This window comes from Myotis yumanensis, unplaced genomic scaffold (assembly GCF_028538775.1).
Source record: "Myotis yumanensis isolate MYYU_CA2020_CCGP unplaced genomic scaffold, mMyoYum1.0.hap1 SCAF_16, whole genome shotgun sequence".
Taxonomy (NCBI): domain Eukaryota; kingdom Metazoa; phylum Chordata; class Mammalia; order Chiroptera; family Vespertilionidae; genus Myotis; species Myotis yumanensis.
The window spans coordinates 45,513,486-45,537,037 of record NW_027223767.1 but is presented as its reverse complement, the minus strand read 5'-3'; the positions used below and the strand labels follow the sequence as shown (position 1 = coordinate 45,537,037).

Here is a 23,552-nt window from a genome sequence, read left to right as displayed (position 1 = left end):
GATTTGTTTACATCAAGAATGTGTTCATGCAGAGTAAAATCATGGTTTCCATGTTCATATCAGTATTATTCACAATAGCCAAAAGGTGGATGCAACCCAAGTGCTCACCTACTGTTGAATGGATAAAAAAAATATGGTATATAAATGCAACGGAATATTATTAAACCTTTAAAAAACAAAGAAATTCTGGCACATGATCCAACTTTGAAGACATCATGATACAACTTTGAAGCTAGTCACAAAAGGTGAAACAATGCATTATTCTACTTATCTTGAGTCCCCAGAACATAGTAGATGTTTTATAAATATTTGTTAAATACATGAATGAATGAATGAATCCATATGTTCACAACAGTGTCACATAAATGTTCATGGAAATTTTGTCCATAAGCCAATTTCCAGATTTTTCAAAAAATTCCATAATATTTAGGGTTTTCAATAACTATATGGGGATCCACACCCAGTAAATAGTTAATTTACTGATGACTTTCACCTAAGCTAAACCACAATGAAATAAAAACAGATGAAATATTTGCTTCCAGGTTTGCTTCAAATTTTGCTGGGTCAGGAAATAAGTTAATATCCTTCCAAACTCCCACAACTCATAACAGCAATTAGGGGTGTGTTCCTAATTGCCAAAATGGCTAAGAGAAGGCAGCTATACCTAACTATAAGTAAGTGTCAACAAAACATGATGCATGTCAGCCAAAATGGAAGTTACTTCCCATGGGAAACAGTGGCGAGAGGGTATGGGGGCGGGATTGGTATTTAAAGGACCAGGCTGGGTAAATCATGATCCCAGTTCTGTTCCCTACTTAAGTGTAAAGAATTGTAACAATAACATTTTTTATAAAGTCTCAAAGACATCAAAATCTGCCTGGGCATAAATAGCCCAAAACCATGACGCCAGATTGCTATGGTGTGGCTGACTGATGAGTTTTATCTTCTAAGGAGGGAAGTGAAGAATGACTCACTCACAACTGGAAAATGTAATAAGGAACCTGAAATTGCTCCACCCAGACCCATTTCTCAGATAACCACCAACCTGAGGGCAGCTGCCCTCCTACAGAAATGAGCCCAGCGAAGTCAGTTACTAATTAGAAAAAATCATCCAATTACGCCAGCTTGCTGAGGCTGGCAAGCTCCCTTTTACTCTGTGTAGGCAGAATATTGTCCAGAACACACTTGAGAATTGTCTATAAAAAGGCACACAAAGCAGTGGAGAGGAGAAGGCACTCCTCTCTGGGACTCACGAGAACAGCTCTGCAACACACTTGCCCGGACACCATGTCTCTTCGACTTCCCAGTGGCTCCAGGAGGGCCTGTGCCCGTCCCACCACGGGGTCGCTCAGGCTCTCGGGTGGGGGAGCCAGCTTTGGGGCTGGAAATGCTTGCAGCCTGCCTGGAATTGGAAGTGGCTTCTCCTGTGCCTTTGGGGGCAGCGCATTGGGAGGAAATGCAGGCGGGAGCAATTCCTGTGCTGGCTTTACTGTGAATGAGGGGGGCCTCCTCTCTGGGAATGAGAAGGTGACCATGCAGAACCTCAACGACCGCCTGGCCTCCTACCTGGACAACGTGCGAGCTCTGGAGGAGGCCAATGCCGACCTGGAGCAGAAGATCAAGGGCTGGTATGAGAAATTTGGGCCTGGATCTTGCCGTGGTCTGGATCACGACTACAGTAGATACTTCCCTATAATTGATGATCTCAAAAGTCAGGTAAGAAACTACACTCCTCAATCATTTTTATGAACTTTCATTTCTAAAGGCTCTTTTCCTTTCCTCACTGAATTCTAAACGCATTTATCATCCCTACTTGTCATTTCCTAAAAGGAATTTCAATTTAGCATTGGAAATAAGCACGAAGTAGGTTCATTTGGTTAACCTCATGATTTAAAATGTCACTATCTGGTCACTCTATTAATTTTGATTATTTCCATTTTCTAATCTTAAAACATAACCACATTTTTATTGATTGTAATAAATTGCCTTTAAAAAAATCAAACTCCCCATTTCTAGATCATCGCTTCCACCACCAGCAATTCGAATGCTGTTCTACAGATCGATAATGCCAGGCTGACAGCGGATGACTTCAGACTCAAGTAAGTAGACTCCCAGAGCGAAAGAATCCATGGAGGTTAATGTGAAGCATCAAACTAAATTTATTTTTTGATCCCTCCATTAAATATTAAAATACTGGGATTTAAAGCAAACAGAATGCTATTACTTTTTTATACTTTTGCCAAAAGATCTAAAGTATGAACTGCCATAAAAGAAGTGTTCAATGCCCTAGTTCTTTTTCTGTCCAAGAAATGCGTCAAAATAAAGAAAAGAATAATTACCATACAGTAGACTTTGAAAATGTCTCTTGTGGCCAAATCTGGCACCTCCAAATTCTATTTGCTCATTGATTGTTGGCCTATTTCCCCAACCATGTGACCAATTGGAAAATCATTAACACCTTTTAAGGTATGAAAACGAGCTGGCTCTTCACCAGAGCGTGGAGAGTGATGTCAATGGGTTGCGCAGAGTCCTGGATGAAATAACCCTGTGCCGGACAGACCTGGAGATTCAGTATGAAACCCTGAGTGAGGAGATGACGTACCTCAAAAAGAACCATAAAGAGGTGAGAGCTGACTGTCTGCGCTTTGCCGCCCCTCTGCAGACACTACCTACCCGATAGGAGATCTCGAACTTGGCTTCTTAAACAAGACATTGGTCCTAACAAACCATTATCAGACAGACATGAGGCCTGAGTTGTCTTTAGAAGTGGCCAAGTCTTTGTGCAGATTCACCCTTGCTCTCTCATTGTTTCCCATGGGGGGAAAAAAGAATCATGTTTTCCAAACCAATCAGGGTTAAAGAGCAGTAGTTGGCTAGATAATTATAGCTATAGATAATTAAAATGGTGCACTTAAAAGATTACATCTAATGAGATAAAAGATGTATACTGTAAGGACTGCCTAAGGAAACTAGATCTAAATTTCTATATAACAGTGGTAGATTTAAAACACTTAAACATTTACTCCATACACACATTAGGTATATATACTTAATATTAATACATATTCTTAATAAGTATGGCTATAGAAATAATGAGACTGGAATTAAATTGTTACATTAAAATTTACACTTCCAAATAAATAGTATATGTCCAAAGTGGTCATCGTGGGAAGCTAGATTCTAAATTAGACCATACAGCCACTGCTCCAGACACACCTCTGGGGTTGCTTTCAGAACCACTGTTTCCTGATCATATCTTTATTCTTTGAAAAGGAATTTGATATTTTTAAACAGCCAAAAAACTTCTCAAAGTCAAGCCAAGGGCTTAAAGGAGAAAAGCTAAAAATGCTGCTTGCTTAGTCATGAGGCTGTCTTGTAATTTAAGTATTTGAAGAATAACATTTGTATAAATATATGGGTTCAAGTATGGCTATAGCCCCCTGGTAGTTACTCAACAAATTTTTGATAAATTGAATGCAATTAATTTCATTTTTTTTAATGACTCACAGACAAACCCCCATGCATCTTTTAATCTTTTTCTGTTTGAACTGACTGGGGAAGATTTCCCTAAATCCTCAGAAGTAAAAACCCCACCTGGAGACAGACAAGGCATGGGACCACCAGGGAGGAACGAATGCTAGAATCACCTGAGGGACTTGGTACAGGGAGGAAAGAAAGCCTCATTAGTGTCATGAGGACCGGTCCAGGGCCTGGGACATGGGTGGGGAGGAGGGTTCCTGCAGCAGAGGCGTAAGCCGCTCCATGTTGTTTCAGTGGTACAGTCTTAGTGGTGTCTGCCATCCACAATCTTAGAATGACTCACTGCACCCCAACAGCACACACCTCGGATGAAATAATATGCAAAACTGATTCCAACCTCTCTGATGATGATAATGATCATAATGACTAGCATTTACTTAGTATTTACGCTCCAGGTAGTACTGTTGGTCTTATTACTATTTCACATCTTTCAACAACACAGAGAAGGATATTATTTGTTGCCTCAATTTTCAGATAAGAAAATTGGGATTTGAAGTGAAGCAACGTTCCCAGGTAGCTACTACAGGGCAGAACCAAAATTCACATGGAGATCGGTTTGACACCAAAGTCCATCAAGACACTATAATGGCCTGTGTGAGCTTAATAGCTTAAAAGACAACTAGGATTCTTTAGAAGATGATGTTCTTCCTTTACTAATAATAAATAAGTTTATAATTATAAGCAAGTATAAATATATAAACATAAATATGTATTTACTCATAGTTATTTCAACTGTTTAAAATTATCCAGACTCAGCCCCTCCACCGTGTTCATGCTGAGTTCAGGATATTGCTGGGTGGAGACTTCAAAGCTGGTCTCAAAGTGGAATAATGACCAAGTCCACGGAGTGGAGACATTTAAGCTACAAATGAATAGAAAAAGAGATGATGGATCACTCATTCTATATATTTAATTTTAAAAAAAAACATATTTTTTTATTGATTTCAGAGAGGGAGAGAGAGATGGAAACATCAATGCTGAGAGAGCATCATTGATTGGCTGCCTCTTGCACGTCCCCTACTGGGGATCAAGCTGTAAACCCAGCCATGTGCCCTGACCAGGAATCCAGCAGTGACCTCCTGGTTCATAGGTCCACATTCAACCACTGAGCCATACCAGCTGGGTTCATTCCAGACATTTTAAGGACTTTCATTTGGAAAAGGAATTAAGACTTTTTTCTGTTCAGCAGAACTATACCTGATTGATGAATTGGAGTTTATGAGCTGGAGTTGGGTTCATCATAGAAAAGACCTCTGGAGCAACAAAAACTCCAAGAATGAAACAGGCTGTTTCATGAGGCAGTGAGTTCACTGTCGTTGAAAGTTATGTCCGCTGGACAGGATATGTAAAATGTAGAGGGAGCTCATTGCACAGCCTGGGAGATGGAACCAGGTGAATGCTAAGAACCCTTCCAAAGCTAAGCTTCTAGAGCTTCTAGACTTTCTATGAGATCCCTGATTAGCTGAGCTGCACACTTTTCTGCCTCTAGGAAATGCAAGTTCTGCAGTGCGTCGCTGGGGGCAATGTGAACGTGGAGATGAATGCGGCGCCCGGGGTGGACCTCACGGTTCTGCTGAACAACATGCGGTCTGAGTACGAAGCACTTGCGGAGCAGAACCGCCGGGATGCGGAGGCCTGGTTCAATGAGAAGGTGAGTCTTTGTGAGAAAACAAGCCTGCTGCATTTTGGTGATGCTCACACCTAAGATTTGCTCCCTCACTTATACCTTCCAGAGCGCTTCCCTGCAACAGCAGATCTCTGAGGATGTGGGCGCCACAACCTCCGCCCGGAATGAGCTGACTGAGATGAAGCGCAATCTGCAAACACTGGAAATTGAACTTCAGTCTCTCTTAGCCACGGTAGGAAAGGACAATGTCTTACCATCTCCTAGGTTATCATTTTAAATATGTGCCGGTTGGTTTTAAAGCTCTTAACCATATTGCCTGACCGGTGTGAATCAGTGGTTGAGCATTGACCTATGAACCAGGAGGTCACAGTTCAATTCCCGGTCAGGGCATATGCCTGGGTTGCACGCTCCACACCCAGTGTGGGGCATGCAGGAGGCAATCGATCAATGATTTTTCTCTCATCATTGATATTTCTATCTCTCTCTCCCTCTCCCTTCCTCTCTGAGATCAATAAATAAGATTTTTTAAAATCGCTTAACCATGTTGAGAATATCTATATATATAAAAGCCTAATATGCAAATTGTCCCCTTGGGAGTTTGACCAGGAGACCGATCATTCCCTATGATATGTGCTGACCACCAGGGGTTGGAGCAGAAAGAAGGGAAGCCCCGGCTGGCAGCCGGAAGGTCCCGATCAGTCCTAATCGCCAGCCAGCCCTAGGAACCTTACCCGTGCACAAATTTCATGCACTGGGCCTCTAGTATGCATATATTATTTTATGTGATTAACTTAAAACATTAAGAGAGAATAGGAGATAATAGGATTGTATCTAGAACAGCTAAAACAGCAACATCAATGTCTTTAGACTTGTTCTACCAAAAAGAAAGACTTGCTCATTTTAAGAGTGTCACAGAGTCTTCTTAACCATGTGTCCAGAGGAAATCTACAATAAGAGCAGGGCTAACAAGAGGAGAAAGTCATATGTCAAAGCAAGTTTGTCTATGTGTGTATCCGTCTCAATTTCTTCACTGTTTCCTTACAGAAACAGTCCCTGGAGTGCTCTTTGACGGAGACCGAAAGCAACTACTGTGTGCAGCTGGCCCAGATCCAGGCTCAGATCGGGGCCCTGGAGGAGCAGCTGCACCAAGTCAGAACCGAGACCGAGGGCCAGAAGCTCGAGTATGAGCAGCTGCTGGACATCAAGGTCCTCCTGGAAAAAGAGATTGAGACCTACTGCCTCCTCATAGGCGGAGATGACGGGTAGGTAAAATAATTTACAGAGAAGTCATATACTGAAATCTGCATGAAACTTAGATCTCTGAGAACTGATATGACCACATTTATTATCACATCGCTAAATATTAAACATGATACTCTACTGCCAAGGTACAAATTAGCCACATCTTACAAAACCAAAATGCAATAAGCCCTGTACTTACAGTACGAAAATGTAAGACTCACCTCTTGATGCTAAAGCAGATGTAACCCACTGAAATGTGCTCACCAGACAGCTAAATAAAACATAATAGTGAATTTAGAACTGAAGGGGCTCTCTCCAAATCATGTTTTTGTAATGTTTTCAATAATATGTGTTTACAGGGCTTGCAAATCTGGAGGTTACAAGTCTAAAGATTATGGGTCTGGAAACATGGGAAGTCAAGTCAAAGGTAATTGAGTAAATTCTATTTTTATGCTATACTACTTCATTTTCAATGCACAGCTTGATTGCTTTTATATTCCCAGAATATATATTATATATTATATGTAAGAGTAGATAAAGATTTGTAGTAGACATCAGTGAGTGCTAGATGTCTGTCTTTAGAGATGTATGCTAATTTTATTTATTTTATTTTTTTAATATTTTAAATTTTTTCCTTTTTTATATTAATTTTAAACAAAGTAACATGTCGCCATATATTTAGCTAATCAAATTTCACCAAAAAATGAGTCCAAGTATTTGTGCTTTTTGCATAGTTCACCTATATAAAAATCCTATTATTCCTTAATTGATATACTTTCTTACTCATTTTTTAAGTTTATTGAATTAAAATATACTAAACATAAAATTTAGTATCTTTACCATTTTTGTGTGTACAGTTCAGTGGCATTATGTACATTCATATTCTTGTGCAACCATCACCACCATCTATCTCTAGAACTCTTTTCATCTTCTAACACTGAAACTCTATACCCATTAAACAATAACTCTCCAGTCCCCCTCCCCAGCCACTGGCAACCACCATTCTACTTTCTGTATGAATTTCACTACTCTAGGTACCTCATATAAGCAGAATCATATAGCCCTTGCCTTTTTGTGACTGAGTTATTTCACTTAGCAAAATATCCTCAGGATTTGTCCATGTTGTAACATGTCAGAATTTCCTTCCTTTTTATTTTTATTTTTTCATTTTTTATTTTTTCTTGATTTCAGAGAGGAAGAGATAGGGAGAGAGAAATAGAAACTACAATGATGAGAGAGAATCACTGATTGGCTGCTTCCTGCACACCCCCAATTGGGGATCGAGCCTGCAACCCAGGCATGTTCCCTGACTGGGGAATCGAACCGTGACCTCCTGGTTCATAGGTCGACGCTCAATGACTGTGCCACGCTGACCAGGCGAATTTCCTTCCTTTTTAGTGCTGAGTCATATTCCCTTGTATGTTTTTACCATACTTTTTTATCCATTCACCCATTGATGAATTTTTGGGTTGCTTCCACATGTTAGCTATTGTGATCTTATTCATCTTTTCTCACTCTCTAAAATCTCCTTTTAAATTTTAATTTCTAGATCCAGCCAAAGCCATAGTGGTTAAGAAAGTTCTGGAGGAGGTAGACCAACGCAGCAAAATACTGAGCACCAGGCTCCATTCCTTGGAAGAGAAATCTCAAAGCAATTAATTTGAGACACAAGAGCTAGCATATGCCAAATGCTTTCCGAGAAGAAGAGGCATTATATGTATCTGCCAAGAAAAATCAGCAAGTCTAAAAGAAGTCTGTCCCTTTGTCTTTCTGTTACTGAAATATCACCTCTAGCCATCAATAGTTGTATCTCCCATTCTTCTGCAAGAACGTCACATACAAATGTGATGACTCATTTGAATACCTTGTAGAAAATGTTGCCAATTCTTTGTGTTCAATAAACCTTCCTTCAGCAAGTTATCACTGATGGTATTGTCTTATATTTAAAATGTCCGTGTCTGTGGCCTAGATCTATGAACACTTAACAGCTTTTCATTTATATAAAAACTTTTTTAAAATTAACATATTTTCATGAGGCTTTCCCAACAATTCAAAATGAGACAAATTCAGAATGAATAAAAATACTTTCACTTAAATCCCCAATTTGCCATACTCTGACATAATAACAAGTCTATTCCCTTTCATAATAGCTAAAATGTACACATTTCAGGTTCATATGTAAAACGGGGATAATAATACTTCTCTCAAATGGTTATTATAAAGATTAAACAAATTATTCTAAAGTGTATTTATTGAATAAGCACTCAGTAAATGCTAATTTACTTTTAAATACTTGATATTTATAAGGGTTAATTCTCAAATGTCATTTCCTTTTTAATATATATTTAAATAATGTTCCAAATATAAGAAAGATTAAAGCAAAAGTTCTGGTTTAGAATTCAAGCTCTATTAATGGAGTCGCATAATTTCCTCAAATCAAATATTACTGCTAGAGACTTAGTTGCCCTCTCAATCCTCTATGGATGGATTATCCATATTGTAATCCATCCATGAAAATTTGATTTCAAGCTCCATCTGAAAATATTAAGCAGAAAAGACAACTGGAGTTTTTTAAGGGCACTAATTATTCTTGAATTACTTTTATTGTCTATTTCTAATGCAATCTTAGCCAGAGGCCACTAGAGTCAAAATATCTAATATGTCCCCCATCAGATTATGTGAAACAAAAACATTACAATCTTAGAGAAAATTCATGAGTTCTCAGAAATGCAGCTTTCTCGATAAATGTGAGCATAATAGACATTCCTTCACAAATAGAAAATACTTTTTTTCTTTCATGCCATTTGGGCTCTGTGCCACTGTTCTCATTCATTTAATAACAATCAAGAATTTTCTCAGGCCCAACCAGTGTGGCTCAGTGGTTGAGCATCAACCTATGAACCAGGAGATCAGAGTTCGATTCCAGGTCAAGGCATGTGCCCGGTTGTGAGCTCAATCCCCAGTAGGGGGTGTGCAGGAGGCAGCCGATCAATGATTCTCTCTCGTCATTGATTTTTCTCTCTCTCTTTCCCTCTCCCTTCCTCTCTGAAATCAATAAAGATAGATTTTTTTTAAAAAAAAAAAAGAATTTTCTAGTAATAAGACTCTATTTACTTACTTTTATTTACTACTTAATTTTGAAAGCATTTTTGAAATGGAATGATAATTGTGTTATAGAAGAAGACAACTCTGGGGGAACATTTTCAGAGCTCCCAGTTCATACACTGTAACCAGTGTGCCAACACTGCTCCCTAATGAAATGCCATCTTCCTTCTGCCACTGTTGCTGCCATCAGTGCTCATTCTTGGTTCACTGAAGAGTTTACTCACAGCAACTATGAGAATTTTCAGGTATTTACGTGGCTGTCTTACCAGATACAGTCTTACTCTAGGAGGAAACCAAATTTTATCGAATGTAGCTGTCCTTTCTTAGGCTTAAAGTTATATTCACACAGACCTGGAGAGGCAATACGATTACCCAAGTGGTGGATCCATATTCAGTTATAGGAATAATCCAAGAGGAAGGAGGGAGACAGTGTTGAAACTGATGTGTAGTAGTCTTCACCTAATTTGAATAATTTCCTTGGGCTTTGGGCTAGAAGGACAGTCTCTAGTTGTCTGGTACCTGGCCCTGGGATGATTCAAGGCAGGGGAAGTATTGGCTTGATGTGTGAGAGTTAGTTTAATTTTTATCTGTTCCTATAAATTAGGCAAAGCTATGGAACAAGATTCTAGTATTAGCATAATTACTGGAAGGAATGCTGCCCCACCTACTGACCTGTCTTAGCATTTGAATGCTGATAAATATAACATGAAATTATTGTCAAGTAAGTCTATAAGGACGCAAAAGAACAGTTCAATTATTAACATGGCTAGTGAAATATACATTAGGAAATAAAATGGGAGCATATTTCAGAGCTCTGTCCCACCATGATGCTACAGGCCAGAGTGAGTCATGGCCAGCTCAGTTCTCCACGGAAGCAGTTGACCAAGCCAGAGGTGAGATCACAAAACTGAAATGCAGTCTTCACAACCATGACATTTAACTACAATCCTTAATTGCTAAGGTTTGTGAGAGCAACTAATTATAGTCTTAAACTTAAATCCAAGAGATATAAATAGTGTCCTACCAGGTGGCTCAGTTTGTTGGAGACTCGTCCCATACACCAAAAAGGTTGGGGGTTCAGGGCATATACCTAGGTTGCAGGTTTGACCCCCAGCGGGGCAAGTACCGAAGGCAACATATCTCTCATCTCTCTCTCTCTCTCTCTCTCTCTCTCTCTCTCTCTCTCTCTCTCTCTCTTTCTCATCAATGAAAAACATATCCCCAGATGAGGATTTAAAAAATAGATATAGATAGGGTCAACATATTTTGATAAATAATTATATATAAATTTTTCAAAAATAAAATCCCTTAGTAAAGATACCAAGGACATCAGATATACATTTTTTTAAATGGTGAAGACTATACAGCACTTGAATCAGATGAAATTAGGCTGATCTTCCAATTCAGCACCAGGTGGTCTTATGGAATAAACAACACTGTAAAAATGCAAAAAAAAATGATCAAGCCATGTGTTTGAACATAAAATCACAATTTACAAAGCACTTATAATCCTGTGCACTAAGTAGGACAGGAATTATTATCCTTAATTTTACAGGTTAGAAAACTATGGCTCTAAAATTCTCCCTTGAAATAAAGGCAGAGGAACAAGGACAGTGACAGATAATGGCCAAGTGATTTCATCTCAAGTCAACAATGTTACTGACTTAAAATTCAAATAAAAACAAGAAAGCAAGATGTAGGCACCTGTGCTCTAGCCCCAATAAGGAAATGATGAGTCTGAATAAGTGTAACAATCTAACAAGCCTGAGGATCCGGAGCTTCAACTATTGCTATAATTGTTTCTTATATTCCACAGAGATTGCCGAAATATAAGAAAGCAAACCTTTGTAGACTTTTTTAAAAAGAAGAAGAAAAAATTTATATACTTAGGGAATGATGAAGCCTTTTAAAATCAAACAAAAGCTGAAGGCATGAAGGTAAAGCTGTATCTCTAGGAAGAAAATAATACACAGTAAAAAGCAAAACAAAATTAAAAGAAACCCTTTTAAACCTTGATAAAATATGCTAAAAATCTATTCCAACACCGAGGGGAAATCTGTGCAGCTAGCCAGCCAAGTCACTTCAGTTTTCTGATGCACAATTTCAACCTGTCCTAGCTGCAGTTTGGCGCCACCTGCTGGCCGCTGTCTTCCCTGTGTAAAATCAAGAGAGGATTCTGGGAAGAGCCGACTTCCAAGAAAGCCGCAGCTGCAGGAATCTGCAGCTTGTTTAGTTGGCCTGACTCATCTTCAGCCTCCTATTTCCCAAACTTCCCTTCCCAGACCACCCCTCCCAACCCTGCCTGTCCACCTGCCATATCTCCCCTAGACACCCCAGAAGATATGCACTTTAGCCCACCTTCTCTGGGGCTGGACACAGACTGTGAGCTAACAGCTCACATTTTATATGTCTGGGTTTTATATGTCTGTGGGTTCTGTGAATAGGAAGCTATTGTCTATTTGGTATGAGGCAAGGTCCCAAGGACCTGTCAAGTAAACATAATCAATAAACTCTGTGCTTACTTCAATCTACACTGACTCTGGACTCTGAAGGACAGAAGTACCTCTACCCTACAAAGACACACGCCCATTCTCTTAACTCTCCATAAACCGACTAAACAATCTTCAGGAAAAGTAAAAAAAAATAAAAATAAAAAAGAGCTGTTTAAAGAGATTCCAGAGCAGCGGTTCTCAACCTGTGGGTCGCGACCCTTTGGGGGTCGAACGACCCTTTCACAGGGGTCGCCTAAGACCATCGGAAAACACATCTATAATTACATATTGTTTTTGTGATTATTCACTATGCTTTAATTATGTTCAATTTGTAACAATGAAAATACATCCTGCATATCAGATATTTACATTACGATTCATAACAGTAGCAAAATTACAGTTGTGAAGTAGCAACGAAAATAATTTTCTGGTTGGGGGTCACCACAACATGAGGAACTGTATTAAAGGGTCGCGGCATTAGGAAGGTTGAGAACCACTGTTCTTGAGCATTCAAACTCGACAAGTACAAAGCTAAGTCATTTTCTCCCAGAATAAAAGTTGGCAAAATGGCGTGATCGAGCAGATGTTGGTGGAGAAAAGGAAGCCTTCAAACAGATAGGCTTCACTGAAACTAAAAAGAGAAAGACTGGAAAAGAATGATGGGGAAAGAAGATAGGAAAGAGTGGAGGGAGAGAAACAGTCACAGAATTTGGTGCATCTCAGCTCTATTTTTGTAGGTACTTTGTAACTCCTTTGGTGTCTGGCAATAGCACAGGACTGACATCGATTTATGGATGGTGCCAGAACCACTGGGACTGGCTTCTCAGGACACATATTCTGCAAAATCTTTTTTCCCTTCCAGGTAGTTGAGCCTGGTGAGGCTCACAGTGGCCACCATCATGATACTGACCTAAATAATAATTCTCTGCATGATTCTGGCATGACCTTCCCTGCCCCCTCTGCAAACAACACCTCCTTTTACTAACAACCCCTCCAACACACACACACACACACACACACACACACACACACACACACCACAAACCCAGAGGTGGAGAATACAGAACACATAATAAAGGACAGAAGCAATCAGTGACCCAAGCTGTTCATGAAGCAAGTCAAGCTGTGTTGTTTTTTGTTAATTCAGGGCTCTTTATTATCTCTCTACAACATGTTAGGTATTAAAAGAGGCTGTGCACACATCAAATTGGAGCTTTTCCTTTTGCCATACCATCTGCCAACACTCAACAAATACTCTATGCCCAGTTCTTTCCCTTAACTATTCTGGTCTTATGCTTTTATTTGAAAAACATAACAGAATATTCTCTGGAGTGAATAGAAGATAGAATTTCCCGAGTTCATCCTATTATCAATGCTAAAGATTCATCAGGGACAAAATGCCACGCTTTTCAGTATTGACTTTCCTACTAATCTAAAAGCATGCAATATATTAATCTGAAATTTTAAAAATACTGGTAATCTATCTCACAAAAATGGTAATGGTTAACTATTTGAAAATAATTCTGCAATTATTACAGAGGTCATATTCTACAGAGGTCATATTTGATTCTTTCCAGGTAAAAATAAACTGCTAATAACAAACTTTTCAAAACAATGTATAACTGATGGCAGCACTGAACTGGGAGCCCAGATACATGAGGTTCAGTCCATTTTTTTAAAACTGTCATATAACTAATGGATGCTGAACATTTACGCCCACTGGAACCTAGCCAGACTCTTGAAGTTTTCATTTTACAGATGAAAGAAATCCTAATAACTAACTTGTGAACTCGGGCAACTCGTTATTTCAAATAAAAGAGAGTGAATATTAAATTTGGGGATGTCTCAAAACAATGGAGACCAAAGTTTATTTAAGAATTCTAATACTTCAGGCAAGAACAGAATTGTATTTATATATGTGATTAAAATCCTTTCACCCACTAGACATCAAAGTTGTAGACAGTTTTTAAGTCACAGAATCGAGATTAGTCTGATAGATTCACCCCTGAAAAGAGAAGGCACACAGATACACAGAAAGAAAGCATGAAACTGCACTTAAGGAAATAGTGACAAACAAGAAAATCCTGTGGGTTTACCTCTACATTTGTTTATACACTGCCTCATTAGACAAACAATTTGAGGTGATAATGGCTGTTTTATTTATTACGTAAATGCCCTTCCCAGAAGTCATCTCTGAAGTATGGAGAATCAGAGAAGCATCTCAAATGAACTTGATTTTGAAGCTGAATTTTAAAAAACAAAGAACAGACATATGTCGGATTAAAATTATATCAATTTTGCCCTGGCTGGGTAGCTCAGTTGGTTGGAGCATTGTCCCATACACCAAAAAGGTGCAGGTTCAATTCACACAGTCAGGGTACATACCCAGGTTTCAGGTTCAATCTCAGGTCGGGATGTGTACGGGAGGCAACCGAGTGATGTTTCTTTCCCACATTGTTGTTTCTCTCTCACATTGATATTTCTCTCTCTCAAAAAAAAAGATATTTCTCTCTCTCCCCTCCACCTTCCTCTTTCTCTAAAAATCAATAAACATATCCTCGAGTGAGGATCAAAAAAAAGTATGTAAGTTTTTATTATGTACATAATAAAATCATATCAACAAGAAAGCTAAAAAATGAGAAACAAGATAGAACACCTGTCATCATAAGCTTCCTCAATGGAGACCCAGATGTCCAGATATCCCAAATCAGAAGGTAAATAAAGCTGCCGAAATGAGAAAGCTACACCTTAGATGATCACTGACTAAAAACTCCACAAACCCCAGGCCAAATTCAGAGGCCAACGGTGCTGCTAAATGTCTTTCCTCAATCTTTCCACATGAAACCCTTTCTCCCTGTGCTCAGAAACTTCTGTTTTATCGGAATTCTTTCACGTAGCTGCCGTTCCTTTCTTTAAACCTTCTTTTAACCAAATGCCAGCCTTGTGCAGGTAGAAAGATTCCATTCATAATTTTAGAGGAAGGAATAACCCAATGATGGTCCCTCCCGTCTCCAGCATTCACATTCCATTAAATCGTTAGCGTTTAGACTTCTTTGGTTTCATGGCTTTGGGGAGGGGTGAGGCAAGATGACCAACAGACGGTGCTAGTTGGTGCATTTTTTTACCTACCTGAGAAGGGTGTAATGCGAATTACGCCCAGCTTAACGATTTAAAGTTTATAAAACACCTTGTACTCCTTGGAGAGGCAGCACCCTGAGTATAAGGCTGAAAACACACCACTCCTACGAAAACAATACAGGTGGAACATAAAAGCTACTGCCCTAAAAAGCCCCACAGCAAAGGGAATTACCACTGACTTAATAGTCTGTTCCAATCAAAGGCAGTCTAAGGAAAAATTAAAAGAAGGCAGAACATTGTTTAAAAAATGATCAAATGTAAGGATTAAAGCATGCACGTGGTTTAACAGACGCTGCCAAGATAAAGGAGAAAGTTTTAAATAAACGAATGTCAGCGAGCTACATGAGCATAAAGCTAAGAAGGTCAAGAAATATATTTGAAAGCATCTATACTTTTATTAAAAGATGCTTTTTAAATTTGTGGTAAAATACATATAACACAAAATTGACCATCGTAACCATTTTTAAGGGCACAGTGCAGTGGTGTTAAATATATTCATGTTGCTGTGGAACCGATCTCCAGAATTCTTTTTCTCTTGCAAAACTAAAACTCTGTATCCATTAAACAACTCCCCACTGCCTCTCCCCCAGCCCCTGCACCACCACTCTGTTTCCTGTCTCTGAATTTGACTACACCAGCTACATCATATAAGTAGAATCATACAGTATTTGCCTTAAACACACACACACACACACACACACACACACACACACACCACCTTTAATGACTAGCAGAGGCGAATGGAAAAATCTAAAGTACAAAGGGACAGAAAAACAGGAAGCAAATTATTACAGTGTCTATATAATGACCCCACTCATAACATTAGTTATCAGAAGTGGGTACAGGTTATTTTCTAAATGTCTTTAAACAAAACAGAAAAGAAAAGAAAAAACCATGAGCAGAGGTAGACTAGGGAAACTCCAGATTTCAGTATCTGCAAATGACTCTATAACATTGGTTAGAAGTGGATTCGGATCTCCTTCTCCAGATATCTTTAAAATAAAGATAAAATCAGTATCATCTTCTAGTTTCATAAGATTTGATTCTAAAGAGGGAAGCTGGTATCATTCTATCAGACTCAAAGTCAATCAGAAAATCATACTCTTTGATCTGATGCTAAAACAATCTGTCTACAAGCTTTTAGACATTCTCTGATTGAGTAAACGTGTTGCTGAGATATAATAATGTGTACATGGAAGACTTATTTATTTACGTTTTTCTTACTGACAGTAAAAGTATCTCATTTGATCTCAAAATAAAAAGAAGACAATAACCTGAAAATCACAAACTTCAACAACCTCAGAAAGACGCTGACTGAAATAATCCTAGAGAAAGGCAAGTCAATCTAAACCAATGCTGATGCCACAGCTAATTTCAACTTTAAGAGAACAATACAAACAAAAAGTGACAAGTCTGATGGGAAATTTCCCTCACCATATTACGCATTTTAATGACATTTGTGAATCTGTGCACTGCAATTGGGAAATCATGAAGCAAATTTAGTAGAATTGCTCCTTCAGAAAAGAATTATCAGTCAAAACCTCTGAAAGAGTCAAGTTGTCACTCTGGGAATAACTTATTTTTTTCCTCTGTGCTCCACCTTGTTGGTATTTCCTTATTATAGTAAATGCCCCCAGGCTCTGACCCAGCTTCAGAAAAAGAGCCAGCAGAGTGGGTCCAGGAAAAAGACATTATCCAATTGCGGATTAGCGAAACTGTAATCGGGATTAAGAAGTGACACAGAAAAGGAACACCCTAAAAGGGTGCATATAAGGGCCAAGAAGGCAGCCTGCAAATACGCTCTTCACTTCTCCGATTCGCCTGGACACGCTCAACCCTTGCAAGAGCATCATGTCTTGCTCATCTCGGATCTCCTCCTCCCGGGCTGGAGGCAGCAGCTCGGTCAGGGTGTCTGCTGGTGGCAGCAGCAGCAGCAGATGTGGTCTGGGGGGCAGCTCTGCCCGGGGCTTCCGAGGAGGAGCCGGCAGCTGTGGCCTGAGCGGGGGATTGAGCGGTGGCTTTGGAGGGGGTTTTGGTAGCTGCTCAGTCGGGGGTGGTTTTGGAGGAGCTTCAGGCTCTGGACTTGGCTTTGGTGGAGGTTCTGGATTTGGCGGGGGTTCTGGATTCGGCGGGGGTTCTGGATTCGGCGGGGGGTCTGGATTCGGTGGTGGTGCTAGTGGAGGCTTCTACAACTATGGCGGTGGTTTGGGTGGTGGTACTGGTGATGGCGGGCTTTTCTCTGGAGGTGAAAAGCAAACCATGCAGAACCTCAATGACCGCCTGGCCAATTACCTAGACAAGGTCAGAGCCCTGGAGGAGGCCAATGCTGATCTGGAGAACAAAATCAAGGAGTGGTATGAGAAGTATGGGCCCGGGTCTGGAGATGGTGGATCCGGAAGAGATTACAGCAAGTACTACCCAATCATTGAAGATCTCAGGAATCAGGTAAGACCCTATCCACCACTGAGCTTCTATTGGTCTCTTTTGCTTTTATTCAGAACATGTACAGTAATAAAGATTTTAAGCCAAGGAACTATTTGAAAACATAGTTGCTTCTTGGATATTTAAAATGGGAGTTGGTGTGCTTTAACTATGACAGTACTGCAGATTGCATCTAACCACATTAATTTTCTGTTTGCATCTCAAATGTGAGTATTTCTACATAAGAGTAAAACTTATACAATGACAGGCAGCTGGTTACCATGTATTATGAGTGATGACAATGAGTCAAAACTAGCTTAATCTATTTCATGATTGATTCTGACAGGTTGACATACTTTAGAGTCTTGCTAGACTCTAAATGGTCTTTACAACCATTTTTCTTTCTAGATGTGGTAGACTCTAAAGTATCTTGCCACCGTTGCATGGAAATATATATTTTTCAAGACTTTTTCGAGAAGTGGAGCTCATTTTTCACACTATTTTCTGGAAGAGCTCATGGAATAACTGATTTTCCAAAGCAGGGGAAGTATGCAGAGGGCTGTGTTCTATGCCTAGTCCAGTAACTACAAACTGTTACCTTTCCGCAGAAAGATGTAGTCCAAATACACCCTGATCATCAGTACAAGTGCCATCACTAAGCAAGTTCTCAAAACTAACTCAGCAGCTTCTACCCTCACAGGCAGGCATGCGGACGCAGGTAAAAAGCATCCACAATTCATTCCGTTTTTGCCTTTTCTAGATCATTACTGCCTCTGTTGAAAACGCCGGGATGGTGTTGCAGGTTGACAATGCCAGATTGGCTGCGGATGACTTCAGACTGAAGTAAGGAAATTGAAGACTTGAAAACAAGTGCTGTGGGAAAAGTGAAATTCAATCTGTTTGCTTAAGTCATTCTAATTTTTTAAAAAACCTTTTAGGGGATCAAGACCTAAATTCACAAACATCCCAAATGTAAATTTAAAAAAACCATCATCCCACCAACAAGGAAAAGAGAGAAATGAAGACTGACGTTTCTGGCATAAAAACTATTAGCCAGCAATAGAATTAACATCAGGCTCTTATTTTTCTTTACAAGGGAAAAAACCCTAAGATTAGTAGCCTTCGTTGGTTAAATAGCTCAGAGGAGAACACTCCTTGTTGAGTATGTAAGATTGGGTGTACTCCTTGACGTGTACTGCTCTGTCTTACGGCTGCCCCTTCCAGGTATGAGAATGAGCTGCACCTCCGGCAGGCCGTGGAGGCCGACATCAACGGCCTTCGGAAGGTCCTGGACGAGCTGACCATGACTCGTTCCGACCTGGAGATGCAGATTGAGAGCCTCACCGAGGAGCTGGCCTACCTGAAGAAGAACCACGAGGAGGTAGGAACACCGGCCACACTATTATACCACTCTGGCCTGCCTGTTTCCCCCATAGCCATTCTGTAAAATAAAATAGTATCAGCTGAATGGACTTCCAACTCCCGTGACCAAGAAAAAAAAGTAATTATGAGCAAATTATAGCTGAATTTGGGGGGTATCTTTCCCCTTCAGTGTCTTAGTTTCACCTATGCATTTTAGGAAGTCCATTGCTTCTCTGTCTTTATCACTCTGATCTTTTTTTTCCCTTTATGTTAGGAAATGAAGAATATGCAGGGAAGCTCCGGAGGGGGTGTGACGGTAGAAATGAATGCCGCCCCAGGCACCGACCTGACCAAGTTACTGAATGACATGAGGGCGCAGTATGAGGAGCTGGCTGAGCAAAACCGCAGGGAGGCCGAGGAGCAGTTCAACAAGCAGGTAGGTTATCACCGCTGAGCGGCTAAGCCTGTGGCCACACAGAAGCCATGTCCGCTCATTCCGTCAGCCCACAGTGACTGCATTTCATTTTTATTTAGAGTGCATCCCTGCAAGCACAGATCTCCACCGATGCCGGGGCAGCCAGTTCCGCCAAGAATGAGATCACAGAGCTGAAACGGACCCTGCAGGCCCTGGAAATTGAGCTTCAGTCCCAACTGGCCATGGTGTGTGCAAAGCGCTCTCCAAATTCTCCCACAGGGACCTAAGGGATTTGGTTTGCCCTCTGTGCCAAGACATTCCACTTGGCACATAGTAGAAGCAGCTTTAAGGAGGACAGTATCGTGGTCATAGAATGCATAAAACATTCCAAGTAAAGATAATATATGCTATTTCCATAGATTTCATTTTTAAAAAGTAATACCAACAAAAATTAAGAAATATAGCTTGCAATTTGGTGAGGGTGAATGTCTCCCGGTACATTAAAAAATTTTGTGATTTTCTTTTCATCATGAATTTCTTATTTTATTTATTTATTTTTCTCTTAGAAAAACTCCCTGGAAGGGACCCTGGCCGACACGGAAGCTAATTACATGGCTCAGCTGTCGGAAATTCAGATGCGGATCAGCAGCCTGGAGGAGCAGATCTGTCAGATCCGGGGCGAGACCGAATGCCAGAACGCCGAGTATGAGCAACTGCTGGACATCAAGACCCGCCTGGAGATGGAGATCGAGACCTACCGCCGCCTGCTCGATGGAGAGGGAGGGTAAATGAAAGTCATGATTGCACTAAAAGGCATACACCTCAGTGCATTTATGTCATGAAACCAAAAAGGGGCTTGGGAGTTGCAACCCCTTTGGGGGTCAAACGACCCTTTCATGGGGGTCGCCTAAGACCATCGGAAAACACATCTATAATTACATATTGTTTTTGTGATTAATCACTATGCTTTCATTATGTTCAATTTGTAACAATGAAATTGGGGGTCACCACAACATGAGGAACTGTATTAAAGGGTCGCGGCGTTAGGAAGGTTGAGAACCACTGATTTATGAAGTCACAGTGACAGCCCAATCAAATGGCATCTACCTTCATCACAGAGAGCCCTCTGTATGGAGGAGTTTTCCTGCCTTTGCAACATGCAAAGGAAAACAATTCTTTTTTGTCTCCAGTGGTTCCAGTTTTGGAGGATCTGACTTTAGAAACTCAGGATCCAGAAACATGGGGTCCAGGGATTCCACATCTGGTGACTCAAAGTCTGGAAGCCATTCTAGCCAGGGAAGAGGTAAGTATTTTTTTAATGTCCATAATTTTATAATTTAAAAGCAAAGACAGCCCTAACTGGTTTGGCTCCGTGGATAGAGCATTGGCCTGCGAACTCAAGGGTCTCAGGTTAGATTCTGGTCAAGGGCATGTACCTTGGTTGCGGGCACATACCCAGTAGGAAATGTGTAGGAGGCAGCTGATCGATGTTTCTCTCTCATCGATGTTTCTAACTCTCTATCCCTCTCCCTTCCTCTCTGTAAAAAATCAATAAAATATATTTTTTAAAAAAAGCAGACATGTTTGCTTGTGATATTAAAAGTATGTATACTGTTGCCTGGCTGGTAAGGCTCAGTGGTTGAGCATTGACCCATGAACCAGGAGGTCAAGGTTGGATTTCCAGCCGGGACACATGCCCGGGTCTCAGGCTCACTCCCAGTAGGGGGCATGCAGGAGTCAGCCAGTCCATGATTCTCTCTCATCATTGATGTTTCTATCTCTCTCTCCCTCTCCCTTCCTCTCTCTGAAATCAATAAAAACATATCTTTAAAAAAAATTAAAAAGGATAAAGTATATACTGTTGTTTACATAACCTTACCCAGAGGGAACATAATTTATGAATGCACTTGTATTTCTCCAGATCATTTCCAGACTGACACTGTGATTCTGTGATTTTCAGATCCAAACAAGACTAGAGTGACTAAGACCATCATAGAGGAGGTGGTGGATGGCAAGGTCGTCTCATCTCACGTCAGCAATATTTCTGAGGTGAAAGTCAAATGAGAAATTTCCAGATCTTTAAGAGTGTCTTTCAGAGAAAAAAATCTAAAGGACACAAAGGAAGACATCGCATCAACCTACCCACCTTTCTGGATAACTTCAGGGAGAAGTTTCTGTACAGAAATAGATGACTAACCAATTTTCCTGCAGCCTCTTCTTTTCTAATTAGAATGCTCTTGAAAAAGTTGAAATGACAACTTTGCTCTAATTGCTTCTGTGCTTCAATAAACTTACTTTTGCAAGTTAATTAAATTATTGCTGAATTTTTTAAGAAATTTAATATTTTACCTAGAAATGAAGCTGCCGGTTATGATCTAGCTGCAGTATTATGTTACTGATATTATTTTAATATTTTTATATTATTTATTGATTTAAGAGAGGAATGGAGAGGGAGAGGAAGATAGAAACACCAATGAGAGAGAATCATTGATGGGCTGCCTCCTACAAGCCCCACACTGGGGACCAAGCCCACAACCCCGGCATGTGCCCTTGACCGGAATTGAACCCGGACCCCTCAGTCCACAGGCTGATGCTCTATCCACTGAACCAAACCAGCTAAGGCTTAATTCATTATTTACCAGCACTTCTTCATAAAAATCAAGATTATAGCTATTTCCTATGTGGGCCTTTTAAATACCATCACCTTAGAACTCAGTGAAAACTGAAATTAAACCTCAGTATCCCTAAATCTATAGCCAATAGCTGAGCCCACAAAGAAGGATGTCATTACTAGCATTATCAATCTATAATTAGTTAATGTCTAGTTTCTTAAGGTCCATCACTGATAAAAAGAAATATGACCTCTACCTTCATCAAGAAGGATACACTTCAGATGGAGAGGAAAGCTAAAACACAAAGAAGACAGCAAACACTAAAGGGTGTTCACAGTGAAGGGCTTCATTCCACAGTATTCATCACAAGTGCCACAGGAATCTGACATTGTGTGGCTGCGGGACATTTAGGAGACTGGTCAAAACAGAAGTCTTGGGAAGTAGGTGGGATAGGTGCTATGGTGCCAGATTTCTGAAAACCTGGAAAGCCCCAAAGAGAAGAGATGCTCAGTTACTTGTTCCTGTGCCAAATCTAGCCACACCTCTAGCCAAAAACTGTCTCTTAGCCAAGGTGGTATTTCCTTTCCCCACTCTCCACTGCTGAGGTCTTTTACGCCATGGGTGGTCCACAGGGCTCTCTTGTCTTGCTTGGAATAACGAAGCGAGTTAAAGTAGGGTAGGAGGCAGTATAAGGTCAGTCCCAGGAAGAAACAGATATAGGACAAAGCCAGGCTGGGTAAGAACATCCCCACTTGAGGAATTTAATATGAGCAGATCACAAGTTAGAAAATCAACCCCACAAACCAATCCTCAAGAAAAGAACATGGGATTTGGCAGAAAAAAAAAACCAAATTTAAAATTACAAAAAGATAAGCCTGAATAGAGTTCATGTAAATTGTACCTTCAAATATAAAACCAACAACTGTATGGAGTATCAAGCCTTAATAATCAAGACAACCTAAAAATGTAGTTTTTCATATTCTAGGCACATTGAAGAAAATATCAAAATTAATCTATAGTCACAACAAGACTTCTACTTAAATAGCTAACCACAGGATAAATAGCCAAGCATGAAACCACTACTCCGAGAAAAAGAGCAATGTTAAGTTGTCTCAAATCCAACATGTTTCCCATCAAACCATTACAATAAATTAAATATTGCAGGTGAACACTTGAATTATCGGAGGGAACACGTTGTGAAGTATATGAATGTCTATCTGCTGTGCTGTACACCTGAAACTAATACAAAATCGTGTGGAATGCAAACTGTAATCAAAAAATAAAATAATAATTTAAAAATTAAATCTTGGATTCTCCAGTACGAAAAAATTAAGAAATATGAACCAGCTGATCCAGCCTGGATTAAGGGCAGAAGGACAGAAATGGAAACCAGATGAGTGCAGCCTCCGGAGTCTTGGGCCATCACAACCACATCAAGAAGCCTCTCTCTGTGAATCTGCCCAGAACTAGTCTTCTGGTCCTGTATCACCCGGGACCTACATTGATGGCCTGGCCAGTATTATCCTCAAGTCAACGCAACAATATGCGGCTACTCTGAAAACCATGTTGAGGTGAAAATCCTCATGCAGTGTTTCCTT

General features: G+C 40.1%; 2 protein-coding genes and 1 long non-coding RNA gene across 3 annotated transcripts in view; 2 read left to right on the top strand and 1 right to left on the bottom strand.

Moving 5' to 3' along the window:
• The window catches only part of LOC138994825 (uncharacterized), a 52,906-nt gene that overhangs the window by 6,370 nt on the left and 22,984 nt on the right, over window positions 1-23,552 (bottom strand). The window lies entirely within an intron of this gene.
• KRT25 (keratin 25) lies at window positions 1,288-8,143 on the top strand. The gene is made up of 8 exons (XM_070395525.1): window positions 1,288-1,716; window positions 2,017-2,099; window positions 2,467-2,623; window positions 5,030-5,191; window positions 5,274-5,399; window positions 6,212-6,429; window positions 6,769-6,836; window positions 7,959-8,143. Exons 1-8 carry the CDS (start codon window positions 1,288-1,290, stop codon window positions 8,066-8,068), a joined length of 1,353 nt encoding a protein of 450 aa, XP_070251626.1. The 3' UTR covers window positions 8,069-8,143.
• On the top strand, window positions 16,996-21,406 carry KRT24 (keratin 24). The gene is made up of 8 exons (XM_070395572.1): window positions 16,996-17,589; window positions 18,326-18,408; window positions 18,790-18,946; window positions 19,202-19,363; window positions 19,462-19,587; window positions 19,909-20,126; window positions 20,533-20,645; window positions 21,303-21,406. The coding sequence occupies exons 1-8, from the start codon at window positions 16,996-16,998 to the stop codon at window positions 21,404-21,406; spliced, it is 1,557 nt and encodes a 518-aa protein (XP_070251673.1).